Source organism: Pleurodeles waltl, chromosome 1_2, assembly GCF_031143425.1.
Source record: "Pleurodeles waltl isolate 20211129_DDA chromosome 1_2, aPleWal1.hap1.20221129, whole genome shotgun sequence".
Classification (NCBI taxonomy): domain Eukaryota; kingdom Metazoa; phylum Chordata; class Amphibia; order Caudata; family Salamandridae; genus Pleurodeles; species Pleurodeles waltl.
Genome location: NC_090437.1, coordinates 470431571 through 470450190, shown reverse-complemented (window position 1 = coordinate 470450190; position 18620 = coordinate 470431571). Strand labels below are relative to the sequence as shown.

The following is an 18620-nucleotide window of genomic DNA, read 5'->3' as shown; positions in this document are numbered from 1 at the left end:
TCATCTTTATTTTATTTCTCCTGCTGAATGGGCTAATTATTTCTATTTCATGGAGCTCCCCCCCAAGTTTTTAGTACAACACATTAAGCTAGTATGTACCTTATATGTATATATCTCTGTTACAGGATGAGAACACTTCTTTCTTACACTTAGAGTTCATTATCTTTGACCCTAAGCTCAAAGTGTCTTCATAGTGTCTTCTAACAACTGGTGCATGGATTTGCCATGACGCCTCTGAAGTCTCTGACAAGGTAAATTTCTCAATTTGTGCAATCACCAGGTAGGATTGTCTGCATTACGTCCATGAATGCTAGCTTCATGCAGGATTTTCAGGCGCTCCACATAAGATAATCTATATGCATTGCATCTCATCTTGTCACACAATAGTTATGAAAACGTTTAGTGGATCTTAGCTCTCCAGGACTGACAATGGGCACTCTACTGTAACTTCACCCTTTTATTTCGAAGTAAGTATTACAGTCCAGCTGCCTGCTAAGCCATGTTGCGGTACATATCAACATGTAAAGCTTCTGCAGAGCATTCAAACGAAAAAGAAGACTCTGGAAACACATGCACCAAATGATTAAAACAAAATAATTTTGAAGCGCCTAATTGTTTAATACAATTAGAACTTTGCACCTCTTGTCGTACTGTGATGGCGACTTTTTCAGCTTACAGTTGGAAACAGCCACCAAAACTAAAAAAAGGAAAATGGCACATTCTACTCAGGATAACAGTCGGATCCACTCAGTGACCAAAATCACAAGCAGACCAGTACCACAGGACTGAGCACTCGAGGCCAAACTCGGTAAACTGTGAATTGGAACAAGATGGGAGTCAGACAAACTTGCCCCCCGCAATTGACACGCACTAGTAAGCATATTAAAAGTTGCCTCCTAAAACCCACTCAACACATCAGTGTCTTAATCCTAGGAAAATGGATCTCATATCAGCAATTCTGTTCCAAGTAGTTTCTCTTGAAACATGATTATGGTGCATTTAGAAGTAACATTCCCTTGCTCTGTTCTCTCACTAAATGGTCTCATCATCAGGTTTGTTGTTTTCGAAGAATCAAGAGAATAATAAGGCTGTCTGGTAGACAAAATGTCTAGAAAATGTATCCTTGTTCGAAAGACTTAATTCATTATTATTTTTTTCTTTTTGTTTGCAGGTGCTTTTATCATCTGCTGGACTCCAGGGCTGGTTTTGTTGCTCCTTGATGTCTGCTGCCCCCAGTGCAACATCCTTGCCTATGAGAAGTTCTTCCTGTTGTTGGCAGAATTCAACTCGGCTATGAACCCCATCATCTACTCGTACCGAGACAGGGAAATGAGCGCTACCTTCAAGCAGATCCTCTGTTGCCAACGCAACGAGAATGTCAATGGGGGTCCCACAGAGGGCTCTGACCGCTCCGCCTCATCCATTAACCACACCATCTTGGTCGGGGTGCAAAGCAAAGACCACTCTGTGGTTTGATAGTGTATCATAGGGGAGACTAAATGTGGCAAGTAAGAGAGAACGAGGGCAGGAATCAGCCCATTGGCAGAATGTCATACAAAGAAGGTGGAAGTGGGGAATGAAACGTGAAGATGACTCAGCATTCTGCGCCACTCGTGGACAGCATGTTCCTCCAGAAGAACGCACAATTTACAAGCTAAGAGTGGCGTGGATATTGCATTACTTTGCCCTTGTTACCTGCAAGAAATTTGATTTTTCTGCAATGACCCTTCGAAGGAGCCGTTTAGAACATTCAAATCCTGTTTGAGTTCGCTTGAACTTCACACCTTCCCTTGGTGCCCGTTGATGTCAACGAACTAACAACGTTTCTGAACCCAATTACATTTCATGTACATAGTTTTTTTTTTTTTTTTTTTTTTTAAAGTTAAGTGAATTTCATCGTAATAAAACTTCTTATTTATCACCCATCAGCATGCTCATGATGGATATCTTCTGTGCAGGGAGTCAATCCATAACCACCTGTATTAGTAGCTGCACTGCCATATACCTTCCAAACAGATACTAGTATAGAGCAGAAATGTGATGTCATTTCAGTGTGCTTCTTATTTCTCTTCCTATCCCATTCTGGTGAGTTTGTGTATATGTTTTTATGTGCGTCTGTGTGGTGTGTGTGTGTATGTATATGTATATATATATATATATATATATATATGGTTTATGTAAAGATGTTCATTCTGTCTTGGGCAGGAAACTAAGTCGCCTTTGCCGTGGTCAGTATTTTTCTGGTTAGTAAATAAACAGTACTACATTAGTGTGAAGCTATTTACATGTGTCCAGCTAAGTACCTACTGTTCAGAGCTGAAGACAGCCTACTTAAGGAGGAACAGAGATGTATGTTGGATAGAAGCTAAACCTTTTGTAGGTTTGCTAAAGCACAATAACGTTATTTTTGTATTAAGTTTTCAGACCGTGCCATCGTCGTACATTTTCTTTGTCACCTCTATTGTGGTGAACTTTGTAACGCCCATTAACGTGCCATCGTTTTGCACTGAAGTAACAGGCAGTATTAGCAAGTATAGTCAATAACTTATTCCTTTCCAGTGTTTTTTTTAATTGAAGTGGTTAATTGAAGTGAAGTTCAGTTCATGTAGCTTGGAAGGACGAGGAGAATAAAAAGTGTAGGAGGAATTACCGAAGTACTAATTTGCTGTACTACATATTTTGAATGTGATCAGGTTTTCAGATGCATACATTGTGCTTCATTAGTAGTTAACAAATATTACACCCTATTCAGGAAGTAGCCAGACCTCTGAACAAGCGTCTCATAGCATTCCCATCAATTTTAATATATAAAGGGGCAGACAATCCAGTGTACAGTTTTTTTACGTGTGGGCTAGAGAAAGTCAGCAGGACCTGGTCTAGAAAAAGGACAGAGCAGGGACAGGAAAGAGGAAAACAAAGGAGGTGGAGCTACAGGAAGGGGTGGAGAAAGAATATAGTGACTAATGAAAAAGAAGAAATACCACAGCAAAGACAGCCAGCGGAAAGTGGGAGAGGAAGGAGACATGTAATGTGTACACAGCAGAAAATTGTTTAAAACTATGTGAAAAGACATGGAAAGTTTGTTGTTTCAATGACATTGTACACAAATGCATTTCCTGCATGAAATGGAGGGAATATACCCCTAGTGACAGTTGTAAGCTATGTTTTGAATTGTGGAATAGGTTACTCTAACCTTTTATCAGATTGACCTGCAAAGCCACTAATAAAGTGTTCTTATCCCAAATACAATGTTGTCCTGGAGTGTGGGCCTTTTATTTAAATTTGGCTTTTCATCATTGGTGTTAGGTGGGGTTGGGGGATACAGCTGTTGCTTAATTTTTAATTCCCATCAGCCTTTTCTTTAAAGGTTGTACAGGGGTTGCACACACGTCAGCAATGTAATGTTGGGTTACTTTTTCATGACAACATGTTAGTATTTGACCATCATAGAGGACTTTCTATAGTTCCCCAAATTCTTTGTATATGTTAGCAGATTAAAGTCATGAATAGGTATTGGCAAACCTAATTTCACCAAACATGCTGGTATTGGAGATTTATCCAAGCCAGACTGTTTGAGAATGTCTGGCACTGCATCTCCTACTCTACAAAGACTTTGCTAATACCGTTCTTTACAGATTGTTTTTATTTGGGAATATAGACGTTTCATGTCCAGCCCAATTTAGGTCTTTCCTTTGACAGCACACAAGGAAGATGAAGAAACCCCATTGGCCACCGAAAAAGATCACCGGTTTTACAACAATGGTCTCGAAGTTTTCAAACCCAACAGACCATGAGGTCTCTTTACCTCATGGCTGAAGAAAGCTGGCCACACTCCATTCAGGTTCTACTTTGTGTCACCACAAGCTTGCACAGAAAGAAAGCCATTAAGTGTGCAACTTGATTCTGCCCAATAAACCACACATTTGAGGGCTGTAACGTCTGTTCTGAGTTACAACCTAAAACCATCAAGGCAGGAAAAACCAGGGGTGGGTGCACTACACCATGGCACGGGCTCAGAAACGGAGTCCTAAAGCAGGGGAGATATACATCAACAGCAACACAGAAATGGCGCACCAGCAAGATTTCGACTCCGAGCCAATCGATGTCAAAAGGGAAAGGTTCCAAAGAAGAAGTTGTCGAGCGATGCTGAAAGCTGGAGACAGAAGGTACAGGGCAACCTGGATACAGAGCCAAAATAGTCAGACTCCAAAACACAGACGTCCACTTTGTCAAGCACTCACCTGGTTCCAAACCTCAGGAACAACACCGGAGCCGATGCTGGACCCCGACTCCCAATCAGGAAGAAAACGCAAGCAGGAACAGTACTCCTAGTTCTGGGCCTGCTTTCAAAGGGGGAAGGGACAGAATAAAAAGAATACTTGTGCTACTAGTTCTGCTCAGTGATGGTGCTACTCTGCTTAACAAGATTGGGCCATATGTAGCAAAGGTTTTTACCCATTCTGTGTCTATGGGAAAAAATGTTCGTACATATGGCCCATTGTCACTTCTGGGATCTTCTTGTTTAGAAGGTGGTGGTCTTTTGAGACTGCACTTCTGGTTTTCATGAAATGCAGCACACTGGAAATAATAAAAGGCAACTACCATCAATTAATCAAATCCTCAATACAGGTTACAATACAATCCGTCAATATTTCACACTTACAGATTTCTTGATAATTGTAACATGAGAGCAGATCAACCAGATACCCGAATGGAATCTTCTGGAACTCTTGTGGAAGAAGTTAAAGTACTGGGTAGAGTTTAAGGCACTCCACAGGTAAACTCAAAACATAGATTGGAGGTAATTACACTCCCATGATGGCACTCGTTACATAGATTGGAATTGGACAGACTCACAAGGAAATAAATCACCAGGTAGCTCTAGGCACATAGGTTGCAAGTTACACAAACTCTCAAAGTATGTTAGCGACCAGGTTATTCTTGGAAATGGATTACACTTGGATTAAGTAAACCTGGAACAAGGCTATTTGTGGCACAAGGTTGGGGTTACTGACACTCTCAAGGTTGTTCTCACTACCTGGGCTAAACTCAGAAATGAGACTAGACATGAAACAAGGTTACTCTGGGCACAAGGTTGAAGTTATGTACACTCCCACAGTTGTACTCTGTACATTGGCTAAATTTTGAAACAAGGAAATACATGAAACAAGGTTACTTATTGGCACAAGGTTAGAGTTACTGACTCCCTCAAGGTTGTGTTTGAAACATGGATTGGAGTTATAGGCAATCCAAAGGTATGCTATAAAACACAGTTACACTTGGTACAAGGTTGGAGTCAGGACCACTCCCAAGGTATCCTAGAAAACACGGTTACACTCGCACAAGGTTAGAGTCTGGTGCACTCCCAAGGTATCCTAGAAAACGCAGTTGCACTCGGTACAAGAATGGACTTATGAAGTTGGTTCAGACAACAGTCTCTAGTCCACGAGCAACACAGTTCAGAAATCAAGACTTGGAGAGAGGATCCAGAGCCAGGAAGAGCACGCCTGCAAATACTAAGGATTAGTAAACACTAACTTGGGGGCAAGTACTTAGCCAGGACAAGCTCTTGGGTTGGAGTACGAAGGAAGCAAACAGATTGTTGCAAGAAGTTCGAGAAGAGGTGGAATCGTAGCTCATCAAAGGAGACACTGGAGGTGTTGCAGAAACTAGGATCTCAGAGTCATCGGAAGAGACTTGGAAGGCTAGAGCACTGGAAGGTTTCCGGATGAGTCAAGAAGATTGGTGCAGAGACAAGCTTGTGCAGGACTGACGGGATGAAGGTCCGTGCGACTCGGGAGAAGAGTGAAGGGATGAAGCTTGCGTTGGGCAAGAACACAGGAAGATCTGGGCAACTCAGGAGTTGAGTGCAGGGAAGCTGCTTGTGCAGGACTTGACAGGTGGGGGGTCCAGATACAGGTATGGGGCCAAGCCAGATACAAGCTCAGAGGGGCTATTTATATAGGAAGCCAAGAGTGTTCCAGAAGGGCATGTGTCACATGTAGAGGCTTCCAAAAGAACCTGGTGAAAATCATGTGTTATATACAAATAAATATGGATTACCAGGAAGCAAGTGCAAACGGTAATTGACAACAAACACAACAGAACCCTAGTGAATGATGGTACAACCCAATGGTTCACAGTGGAAACGTGACTATCCTAAAAATGCATATATCATCTACAGGTGCTAACTTGCCTCAACAAGCATAGCAATGGAACCGAAGGGCCAATAGTTCAGGCCTTCGGGGAGGGGTAAGCCATGGAGTACTCGAGGCAGAAAGGTGCCACAGGGGAAGGAATGACATGAGGCCGGCGAGTAATACATCACTGCACATAGCGCACAAGATTGAGTCGTGACACACTTCGAGCTCAAGGTGTCAAAATCCAAACAGAGTCAGAAAGAACCCCTCAGATCTAAACACAAGGATACAGCAGGAGGCAAACCCTCGTCACAGATCTTGGCCCCAAAAGAGGACCGGGAGCAAGGGAGGGAGGGAAAAGTTGTCTCGAGTGGGACGCTTTGGCACCAAAAAGGAGAACACTGGTGATCAATGTATGCACTGAGAAAAAAGCTTGTGATGTTTAAAAGAAGAGGCGCCTCAAGGCTGAAAAAAACATTTGACAATTCTTCAAGGAGCTATATGATACTCCTCCAGCCTCCAAAGGAAACACCAGTTGAGGCCAAAGAACCGGAGCTAGAACACCTACAACACCAGAGCCAGCTGAAGGGCAGGAAGAGGCCTTCAAGTTTGAGGAGGAATTCACTGAAAGCTCCTACTCGCAGAGGATGTTTGAGGCTCACACATCAGAGGAGTGGCAGGACCTTGACGCAGACCCTTGATGCAGACTTGCCAGAGGAAGGTGTGAACACATACCTTTCTAGTCCCTCACCACTGGGCAACATACCCTTGTACAACACTGTGGTGAAACACGTGGCAGACACAAACCGCATCAAACTTGAGGAAGGACAAGAAGTCTTCCTACTTGGCATCCTACTGCCATCACAATAAAGGAGCCAGTTCCTGCCAATGGGATCCTCCCTCAGCCCAATGCTTTTCAACGTTTACATGGCCCCTCTCGCCAACACCGCACAAACTCACCACATCAACATAGTATCCTACGCAGACGACACCCAGATGATCATCTCCCTCACGAAAGACCCTACAACTGCAAAAATCAACCTCCACAAGGGACTTCACACCATCGCCAACTGGATGGAATCAAGCCGCCTCAAGTTAAACACCGACAAAACAGAGAGCCTCATCTTCGGCAGCAACCCCTCTGCCTGGAACGACTCCTGGTGGCCTACCTTCCTAGGAGCTTCACCCACCACTCAAGCACGTAGCCTGGGAATCATCCTGGACTCAGCAGGTCAACGCAATCTCCTCTTCCTGCTACAACACCCTTCGCATGCTCCGCAAGATTTTCAAGTGGATTACCGTTGAAACCAGAAAAACAGTCACCCATGCCCTGATCAGCAGCCGACTGGACTACGGAATGCACTCTATGCAGGAACTACGGCCAAACTACAAACGAAAATGCAACGTATCCAAAACGCTTCCGCCCGCCTCAACTTCGACGTCCCATGCCGCGACCACATCTCTGCCCACCTCAGAGGCCTACACTGGCTACCCGTATCAAAGAGGATCACCTTCAGACTCCTCACCCACGCACACAAAACCCTCCACAACACAGGTCCGGCCTACCTCAACGACCGACTTGCCTTCCATACTCCCACCCACCATCTCCGTTCCCCCTGCCTCGCCCTCACCTCCGTCCCCCGCACTCACCGCATCACCGCCGGAGGAAGATCCTTCTCTCACCTCGCCGCCAAGACCTGGAACTTCCTACCGCTCCACCAACCCCAGACCCAGGACCTCCCGACATTCAGGAAACGCCTCAAGGCATGGCTATTCGATCAGTAGCTTCCCCCTCCATCAGCGCCTTGAGACCCTGACGGGTCTTTATAAATTACTTGATTGATTGATTGATTGAATGCTCTCATGCGTATGGAATCAGGAAAGGAAAGCATTTGAGGAATTAGCCATGTTGAAAGTTATCACTATACATGTGAAAAAAAGTGTCGGCACTCCACACAGGACCCCGCATACATCACGGGATAGGTGGGTGCTGATTCCTTTATCGCCTCCACAGCATGTCAGTGTGCTGACTCATTGACATCAGTGGGCCCACCTCCCAATAGAGAGAGCAAGCAGGTGGACATGGTGGGCGGGAATATGGAAAAATCTGAAGTAATCCAGTGGTGAATCTAACTCCACAACTCTTCTGGACAGGTGTGCCCTCCAGCAGTGGGAAGAGGTAGCTTCCTACAACACTTCTCAGAGCAATACTAGATTAAAAGAATGATACCTGTCTAGGATGGGAAGATGTTGAGCAGTACCTGCTTTAAGTCAGCACTGGAGGTGACATACACTTCCAGCAGGCAACTCTTCAAGGGCACTACGCTCATATGGCATGCCTGGCTAAAGATAGCTGGATTGAGGTAGGAGCTGCAGGCAGCAGTGGTGAATATGCCCTTCACAGGGAGTCCCTCTTTTGATCGATGGTAGACGAGTCTCTCCAGAGAATGAAGCAGGTCAACAAGAAGGCCAGGTCCATGGGCACACTGGATTCAGACTGCAATTCCGGGGAGCAATCATCCCATGAAGGAGAGCAGGTGCACAAGGAGGTTCCACTACATCCTTTACCACCCAGCAGCCTGCTTACAGCTCACCAACACAGTGGCAATACAGAGGCAGCTCTTCAAGGAAGGCACACAGAAGAGGCACTGGGTGCACCTGCAAGTGACTCCTTAGAGACCCGTCTTGCTCTCAACACCCGTAGGGGGTCGGTTCAGAGGCTTCCTCTGGAAATCGCACAACTTCACCTTGGGCAAATGGATACTAAACATAATCCAACCTGGACATTGCCTAGAAAAACCACCGCTCAACATCCAACCATAGACGAGTCCGTAAAGCAAGAAAGACATGATACACTTAAGAAAGGAAGCTGCAGACCTACTGCGGAAAAGAGTTTTAGAAAAGGTACCACTGTCAGAAAAGGTGCAAGGTGTGTACTCTACTTAACCAAATGGGTCCCTAAAGGCCCAACCTGGATTTCAGAAGACGTGATCGACACATCACAACACAAAGGTCTCACATGACAACACTGCAAGAGGTCACCCCATAAAGGGGGACTACATGGCAACAGTAGACCTCAAGGACAATAAGTGTATCTGCCAATGAATAAAAGACAAAAGCAGTTCCTGAGATTCATCATAGTCATGATGCCACCTTACAGTGCTATCCTTCAAGATAAATGTGGCACCCAGGGTTTTCACAGAATGTCTGGCTGCCGTGGTGGCACACCTAAGGAGAAAGGAATCCATGTGTACATGTATCTGGACAACTGGATTATAAAGGCAACATCGTACCAGTAGTGCAGAGACAACACAAACAAGGTCATACAAATGCTACACAAACTCCGCTTCCCCATTAAGCTGGAAAAGTTGTCCCCAGTACCAGAAGGGGAAAAGATCTTCCTAGGAGCCTAACTAGGCTCAAGACAGGAGAGAGCCTGTACTATACAGAGAAGGGTCAAGACAATGGTACAAAAGGTTAACCTCTACAAGAAGGGCAAAGCTCTGACTGTGAGGGCAGTGGGAAAGCACATGGGCATGATGGTGTCCTGCATAGCCACCAGGCACCACATGAGACTGGCCCAGGAATGGCTACAGAGACACTGGTCACAGACAATAGGGGTTGGGGTGAACTAGTGGCAAAAACAGGGAGTGTATACGTAAATACAATGGCAGAATGTTCAGACAGCCAGCTCCCACCCATTATACGACAGAGACATCCCAAATTGGGTGGGGAGCGCACAAGAACAGAATAAACATTAGGGGCCTGTGGAGCCCAGAAAACAGTGAAACAAATAAACACCCTTGAGCTCAAGGCGGTATTTGTAGCCCTTAAGGGCATCTAGTCACAGCGGAGAGGGAAGTTCATGTTAATACAAACAAACCATGCTACAGGAATATTGTACACCAGTAAACCAGTGGGGAGTTGGTAAAATCATACATGCTATCCTCACTAGCAGAGGAAATGTGAAAATGGATACTGAAAAGGAACATAATGCTAATGGCAATACACCTGCCAGGAGTGGAAAACAGAAACAGGCAGACTTAGCAGAAAAAAACAGCACCTTCCAAGAATGGGAATTAAGTGCAGAGTTACTGTGCCAGATCTTCAGGAAGTGGGGAACACCACATGTGACTCATCTACAGCAGAGGAAAACACAAAATGCCAAGTCTTTGCATCCAGGTTTCCATGCCACAGGTCACTAAGGAATACCTTAGCAATCGAATGCTCAGGGAAATCTGTATACGGCTTTCCACAATCCCTATGGTAATAGAGAGTTGCAGAAAGGTGGTGATGACCATCATCACACCACAGTGGGCCAGAGGCTGGCAGAAGGAAGGGTGATGCCACTATCAACACAACAGGACATTATAATTATGCACAAGGCATAGTGTTCCACCCCGAACCCAAAAAATGTCCGCTTGGCAGCATTGTTGGTGAAGACAGTGTTTGGACATCTCAAGCTGCCCCCAGTTTGTGGGGGACCCCAAAATCATAACCTCTCCCACCATTCAGTGTCTTTTTAAACTCACTCATGGCTGGAGCTTTTGCTTTGCAGCTGGGAGTAGTTTGTGTTCTAAGGGCCTTGTTTGTCATAATATTCTAGCAGGCCTGCTGGGCCTGAAAATGTGTAATGCACTATGCCCTCTAGGGGATGAATAAATGGTTACATTGCAGTGCTCTACACTCTTCTCTTATCATGTGGTTATGCCCTCTAAGTGCTGACTATATGGTTACATGACCATGTTTCTTCCAAATGCTATTTTTTTTATTGCAGACCTGCTAGGCCTGAAAATGTGTAATGCACTATGCCTTCTAGGGGCTGAATATATGGTTACACTGCAATGCTCTCTACCCTTCTCTTTTCATTTGGTTATTCCATCTAGGGGCTGACTATTACATGACCATGTTTCTTCCAAATGCTATTTTTATTGTTATGCACACTAGGGGATGTTCTGACCATTACAGTCTAATGCCAAGTGTATGAAGGAATGCACAATGTTTTTTTTTCTGATAAAGGTTTAATGTGCTGCATGGCTAAATGCGTATAAGGCAAGACCTATTGGCTATGCCAATGCTCGTTGTGTGTTTGTCTTTCCCCTGGAGCATGGCTCAAGTACTGCTTCCTTGGTGAGTATCCTTCCACTTTTCAGGTTGTGAGAACTATTTTTTTATTGAGCTCTGTATGGGTGCAAGCAGAGAGATACTATAGCCATATAAATACTTAATGGTTAAAAGTCTTTTTGTTCTGTTTCTCCTGTCCTCTCACTATGGAATAGCCCCATCCATCTACTCTATTTTTTTATACTGTTAAGATATAAAATGTAGTTTGTAATTGTGTAAATAAATACCCTGATGTATTTATAATACAAACATGAATTGCCTATACTCTTTGCGTACATTTAAACTCTTGCCAACCTCAGCTGATGTACAGACTTTTTTTTTTATGTCTGTCCAGAAATGGAGACCACTCAGGTATGCCATCAATGACCCTACCAGAAACATGATAGCATGTTGTGGGATAGAAATGGAAGAAGGGCCAAAAGTGAGTCCATCACCCCTTTACCCATCCTGTCATTTTTACAGTACAAGCTAGAATGTTATGGGGGAGCAGGTGTGGCACAGTGAATCGCTGAACATTGGTGGACTCAAGATAAACGAGGTCCTGACTCAAGCCCAGTGGATCTGCCAACATCTGCAGAAAAGAACCGACAATCAGCCTTAAAATGCTCCACAATACACCTTCCTAATGCTTCAGGCTCTGACAGCACCCCAAATAGCTTTCAGCAGATCAGCTAAAGGACACAATTAATTGAGCGATTTCTCTCACAGCAGAGCAAGATGGCAGCGAATTAGAAGTCTGTATGTGGGCCTAACACCACCAATAAGCTAAGGGCTGTTCTGCCCCTTTCTTATGTGTCAGTTGAGTGGCTAGAGAACCCCTTGAGCACCTGGCCTTCGAATGCTGGGAATGAGGAGCAAATGGCAGATCAGCAGCACTGGGTTGGAGCACATATCGGCGCTGGGCCGCAGACGGCCCCAATTATCTTGACTGGCCTGCACCCCACAGGGAAGCAACCACAAGAAACAGACATGAGCCTAAGCAAAATGGCGTGGATTGTGCCAGACTGATCTGTGTGATTGTCCCCTCCCCAAATCTCAGTGCTGACTTGAGGAAGTGAGCACTGCGGAACCACATAATGGCCAAGGTATGGCACTGGGTTACTCTACTCTCCTACCTCCTGCACTGACTCTTTGGCAGCAGCATCCCTCAGGTGCGGTCGTCCAGGGACTGGAGCTCGGGAGTGGGATGATTATAACACTCCCATGGGCACCATTCTAAAATGTCTGCTGCTCCCATGGAATTAGCCTGAGCACTCATTATCCAGTGGAAGGCCAGTCAAGACTAATCCAATGAACGTCCACTGCGCCAATGCTCAGGTCCACATTGAAGAGCACCACTGAGTTGAAGATTGTGCCCAGCCAACCACACAACGCTATCTATTAATTTGGCTATGTGTTCAGTCTTCTGCTTGAGGGTACAGGGCCCTTATATTGAAAGAGACTGGTAAGGCTCCCCTTCCTGCCCGTGCAGGGCCATATCACTCGCCCTTGATTGGGCTGATTGTTAAATGCACTGCTAAATTTTGGAGTTGGTCATCTGGCATTGCACCCCTGACTGGAATATGGGCACTGCCACCATTAAGGGACAAAGTGAAATTAAAAGCTACAGCACTGGCGAACGAGCCTGACATCGGTCATGAACACTAAGAGGTTAATGCTCAGACAGTCGCTAGCACAGATTCCATTTGACTGCTTTGTTTTGGGCGCTGCCTACTACTGATGGTCAACAACATTTCCTGTGTCTTGCATCATATACTTGGAACCCTGGTCTGACCGAACAGCAGCTTGTGCCGACCTGGGGAGACGTGCAGATTCCTCCTGTGAGTGCAATATTGGATGTTCAAATTACATAACCACTGAAGATTAAACAGCATGCCTGAAGTTTGCCCAACACAGGCGTCCTTCTTTGCCCTAACGGGAATGACCAAGACAACCAAACAAGTATCACACCCAGGAAGAGACATGTCAAGTGCAGGACATTAATGATTACAGCCCTCTGTGCAACAAACTGACCCAACAAACTAGTTCACATTCTTGTGGCCATTGGTGAAACTCGGGCTGCCTTAGAAGTGAAAATAGATACCCTGGCACTTAACTTGAACGTACTAAGAGAAGACCAATGCAAGCAGACGGACAGGGTGAATCATAATGAGGAGATGCCAAAGGAGCTGCTACCACAAACTAGGGACACAACAAAAACAATGTAAGAATTTGCTGAAAGGATTACATTTCTTTAGGGTGCAGCCCAGGATGCCCGTCAGAGTAACCTGTGCATGGTGGGCCTACCTAAAAACACAGAAGGCCTGAATGCCACTCAACACCTTGAGAACTTGCTCCAGAAAGAAGTCTCCCCTCCAGGCCTGTCGCCAATGTTTGCAGCTGAACAAGCACACCACGTCCTGGCAGAAGACCCCCACCTAGGACTCCGCCTAGGATAATAGTAGCCAGTTTCCTGACTTACACTAACTGCAACTTGATCCTTCCAAAATCACGCTCAGAGACCCCATTGACAATAGGCCATCCCAAAATAATATTTTCTCTGATTATACCCTATCAGTGCAAAACCGTTGGAGCTCCTTCCACAGTGTAAAAAAGCGACTCCGAGATATAGGCCTTACCTGTGCACTGCTTTTCCCCACTAAGTTGAAAATAATCTCTGATCAAGGTTCCCATTTTTTTACACGAATACAGAGGAGTCTTGGGTCTGGGTAAAGGACTACAAGGACACAGCAAAAAAAAACATAGGAACAGATCCAGGAAAGCTATAACACAACATTAGTGACTGAAGCCATTATATGCGACCAACCACTGTTCTTGCCTACCGACAACACTGAAGAAGCGCCTGCGAAATACAGCTCCGGAGACAGACCTAATGTGCTTTCCCTGGTGACGCTGCAGACAAACTCATTTAAAATGGCAAATTACAGCTTTTATTGCCTCCACTTTAACTATATAGGGTACACAAGGTCCTAACTGCGGGCCCCCGGTGGTGACAACACAACAACAGTTTGAGTTTACACAGTGCTTAATATCTACACACGATTCAAATGAACTTAAATTAGTAATGATAACAGGGGTGTGGAATTCCATAGCCCCACACCCAGGACATATTGTTTGGGGTCAACGGCAACACGTTTTCATGTTTATTTTGTCCCTGGGACAACCAGGCCCAACCCCCTGCAGCACAAACACTGTGGCTGCCAGTTTACAGGGAAGGGAACTGTCTGCAGTTGAAGTAGCATTTGTGTCCATATGTTATTGTTGTTCAAACTTGTGCTTATGGTTTATTAATGCAACGTCTTTGTTATTAGAGTGCGCAATCTAAAGAAATGTTGTAAGCTCGGACTGCACTACTGATAGTGGTTCCAGTATAATAATGTGCACACACATTTACAAAGTTTAACAATATGGCTATATATGATGCTCCCAGTATGCTCTCTGGTTTGATGCAAATATTTGCAGAAGTTTGAAAGAAAGATTGGTGAGTCTTTGCTTTCAGAATAAAATGTTTAGAAAAAAATGCAAGTAGGGAGAACATTTTTTTGCTAAACTACTGTGAAATGTAGGCACCATTTCTTTAAAGCATAATTCAGTAAAATGTATTGATGCATGCTAGTATTTCGAAACAAATTAATAACGGAAAAATAAGTGTAATAACCAATTCCAACAAGATTATGGTAAACATGAAGATAAATAAGCATTGACAAAGCCAATAGGTCTGACATTGATGGTAAGCATTTTGGTTTTGTCAATGCATGTCTTGTTTTGACATGGTTTTTATAAAACGTTATAATTGTGGGAGCTGATGGACCCTCACCATCATAACAAACATTGGCAAAAAGAAAAATATTTTTGCTCTCAAAAAGCATACCTTGCCACTGTAGTTCAGGGCACCGAACAAAACTAGTTTATGTGCCAATATGTTCCTTTTGAAAGAGTTGAATGCTGTCACTCACAGTGAAGCCAACCGATAGAGAGAGAGAGAATTTTAATACAAACACAAGGTCTTGGATAACCAATTAGGGGCCCAGTTCTTAAAATCATAAAATTGCACACATAGCATATGTCCTTGGACTTTCATGAATTCACAATAATTTACAGAAGTAGGCCAGGAAATTGTACTCCTAGATATTGCATATTTGCTCGTGCTAAAATACAATTCTCAAATATTTTAGCAGGAGCAAATATGCATGTGTAGATTATCTCATGGGAAAATCTGTCTAGCATTTACAAGTTCACTTTCCCTCCAACCACTTTTTTCCGAATCCTGGAGGAAGTTTTACTTTTGCTCTTGTCAGGAGTACATTTCTAACCTTCTATGTATGGGTAAAGACTTGAGTAGAGCTGGTGAAAACCCCTAAAACATGCAAGTTAGTAGGTTTGCACAGACTCAAAAGAGCATCCCAGCCCTAGAACTATTGCTTACTCCTATCACTGTCCTCAAGATGTAGATCTGCTGATAGGTGCCAACATAAGGAAATTGATAGGATTCAAGCCCTTCTATATTATGAGCCCTGGCATAGTCAGAGAGTCTATTATCAGAGCTTTTATATAATGAGATTGCTGTCATAATTTGTCGCTTTACTACATGGCACCAAAAGGAAAAGTGGATTTTATTACAGGGCAAGTAGAGTTATGAAGCAATGTGTCCCATAGACAAGTAGATATTTTATAATGTTCCACACCCCTGTACAACCAACCTGATTGTTGGGACACTAAACCAAAGCAACTCACACACCGTAATACAACCACACCTCCATAGCACACCAGATGCACAACTGCCTGCCACAATGTGCTCCTCTCCACACAAACATAACACGTTAGCTGGGAATTATCTGGGCTGAACAATTACCCTTGGAGATTATAGTTCTGGCGCAAGAAGTGCACGTTCCCTGAAGCAATAGCCTAATCAATGTTTACATGCCCTGTTTAAATGGTTTGTTTTCTGTTTCAGTTAAGGGTCCCTTTGGTTGCTGGTCAGATTGCTCCTTTGCAGCTGACCAGGAGTTAGAACAGGGCTTTCTTTTTTTTTTTTTTGCCTAGGTGCCACAGTCCCAGGTTGCACTAAAGCATTTTCCAGTGCATATGGAGCTGCATTATGCAGCCAGAGTCATACATGGCTACCCTCTATTGAACCATATTCCACCACACCACACTGTGAGAACCAAAGGTAAATACCTCTTTACAACATGTAACATGAGGAGGCTGAGAACAATACATAAGAGATGAAAGCTGATGGCCCAGCTACATCGTCAAGGTGCAGAGTGTTCCTACAAGAAGCACACGTGATACATTAAGAACATAATAAACCAAAACATAAATGAAAGGCACAGTTGTTCACCATCACCTGCTCAGTGTATGCTAGAGGTGCAGCAGTTTGGTTAAAACCAGGAGTAATTTTGGGTACAGAAAAAGTAATCCTAGACCCAAATGGGTGATATTTCTTAGTTAAGGGACTATCAGTTGGCTTCCCGATAGTGCTGAGAAACAGGTACTCACCTAAAGTTGATCAACATCTCTCCCTAGATGAATTTTCAGAAATGCCTGCTGACCATATTAGTCCTCCCTGGGTTTTCAGGGAATTTAATCACGCACTTGACATAGAGCTCAGCCGCTCTGATCCCCCATTACCAAGTGCTTCAGTGAGGCAATGCTAAGGTGTTTGGGGTATTGCTGCTCGAGTGGGCGCTGGTTGATTCCTGGAGACAGACACACCCTGGTATGGATGAATACTCTTTCTTTTCCCCTCCTCATAATCTGCATGTCAGGCTTAACTGCATTGTCACTTCTGAACCCTATAATCATCAATATATTATAAGATACACAGGCAAGACTCTTAGACCAACATAACATGAGTATTTGTAGAGCGCTGTCTCACCCAGAAGGGTATCCTGGTGCTGAATAACAGATGTGTATTCCCATAACCCTCTGAAATTGGACTTTGAATGGGGAACTGTTCCTGCAGCATACCAACATGGAAACTCCAACCTACATAGTTGGAAAATAATGCCACTAGGTAGAATTTGAGGGAGGTGGTACAGAATTATTTTCATTATAAGTTCCCTTGCTCCTACTTGAGTAGGAAGCCTCAAGGTGGTGGGTCGAGGATACTGTATTAATACTCCAATAGGAGCCCCTGGGACAATGAAAGCAGATATTTAAAAAAAAAACAAAAATGTAGAGGATTACCTACTGACACTGGGAGAGCATTACCGCTGTCGATGCTGCTTGCCTGGGCCACCGTTTGAGGCAGGAAAAAACTATGCTGCATTACTAGAGAGCCTTTGATGTCTTGATCATGCAGCAGTGCAGAAAACATCCACACCAAGTGTGTCAGACGGGATAGCTTCTAGCGTGACTAGCTCAACCACCACACTCATGTGTCCCTGTTGTGTCCATTAGAACTTGGGGGGGACATGACATTCATGCACAAGAAAAAATTAACTAATAATTTAGGGATGCATATGCTCATTTATATTTTAACCCTACTGATCACATGCTTAAAGTCACAGGTGACTTCCTGAGCTGCATGGCTATGTCTCAGGTGCCACGTGAAGCAGCTAAAGGTGTAGTGGCTCCCATTTTGTAACAGGAAATCCTGCGGGTGATCCGTACACTTGCTAGGACAAGACACCAGAATCAGAGCCTGCCAATAGCTTTTTATGCCATGTATAAGGTTCTAATTGTGTCTTACTTCTTCAGTAGTTCATTGTTGCAAAGGTGCTAGGGGACCTCCCTATCACGTCTAATAAAGCAGTGGTCACCTCAATCTAAAATCCAGGCCAGAGCCATTAAAATGATCCTCTTAGAAACTACATTCAATATTGTATACAGAATATAAACTCTTGAGAAAAAACCTAGCTAAAATGATCCTCTTAGAAACTACTTTCAATATTGTATACAGAACATAAATTCTTGAGTAAAAACCCAGCGGATAGGCTCCTCACACTTTTACTTGAACTCATACACGAGGATTATAATGGCTTTATTCCCTGGAACAGCAGCTCTGTCAATATTAGATGGTTCTACCACGTTCTTATAAGGCTCCTGAAACCCTGAGCTCTGATTCTCTAGATCAGACTTATCTGTTGAAAGTCTTACATGCTTTTGGTATTGGTAGTCATCTCAATATATGAATTAGACATCAATAAACTTTGTCAACGCCCGTGGGTAGAACAGGGAGACATAGCTTTAATATCTATTAAAGCTAAGGACACAAAACAAGGGTGCCCACTGTTTCCATCACTATTTACCTTAGCTATAGAACCCTTAGCCATAAGGTTGCATGAACTAGAGCAAACTTGGTGGGTCCTAGGGGTGGTGGGCACACATGCCATTTCCCTATATGCGGATGTC

General features: G+C 44.1%; 1 protein-coding gene across 1 annotated transcript in view; it reads left to right on the top strand.

Annotated features, from left to right (window-relative positions):
* LPAR1 (lysophosphatidic acid receptor 1) overlaps positions 1–3249 on the top strand; it is a 214141-nt gene extending 210892 nt beyond the window's left edge. Inside the window, exon 4 of the mRNA XM_069240945.1 lies at positions 1172–3249. Within this exon, the coding sequence (XP_069097046.1) occupies positions 1172–1476 (305 nt within the window). The 3' untranslated portion in view covers positions 1477–3249. The remainder of the gene's footprint in view (positions 1–1171) is intronic.
* The last annotated feature ends 15371 nt before the right edge of the window (positions 3250–18620 follow it).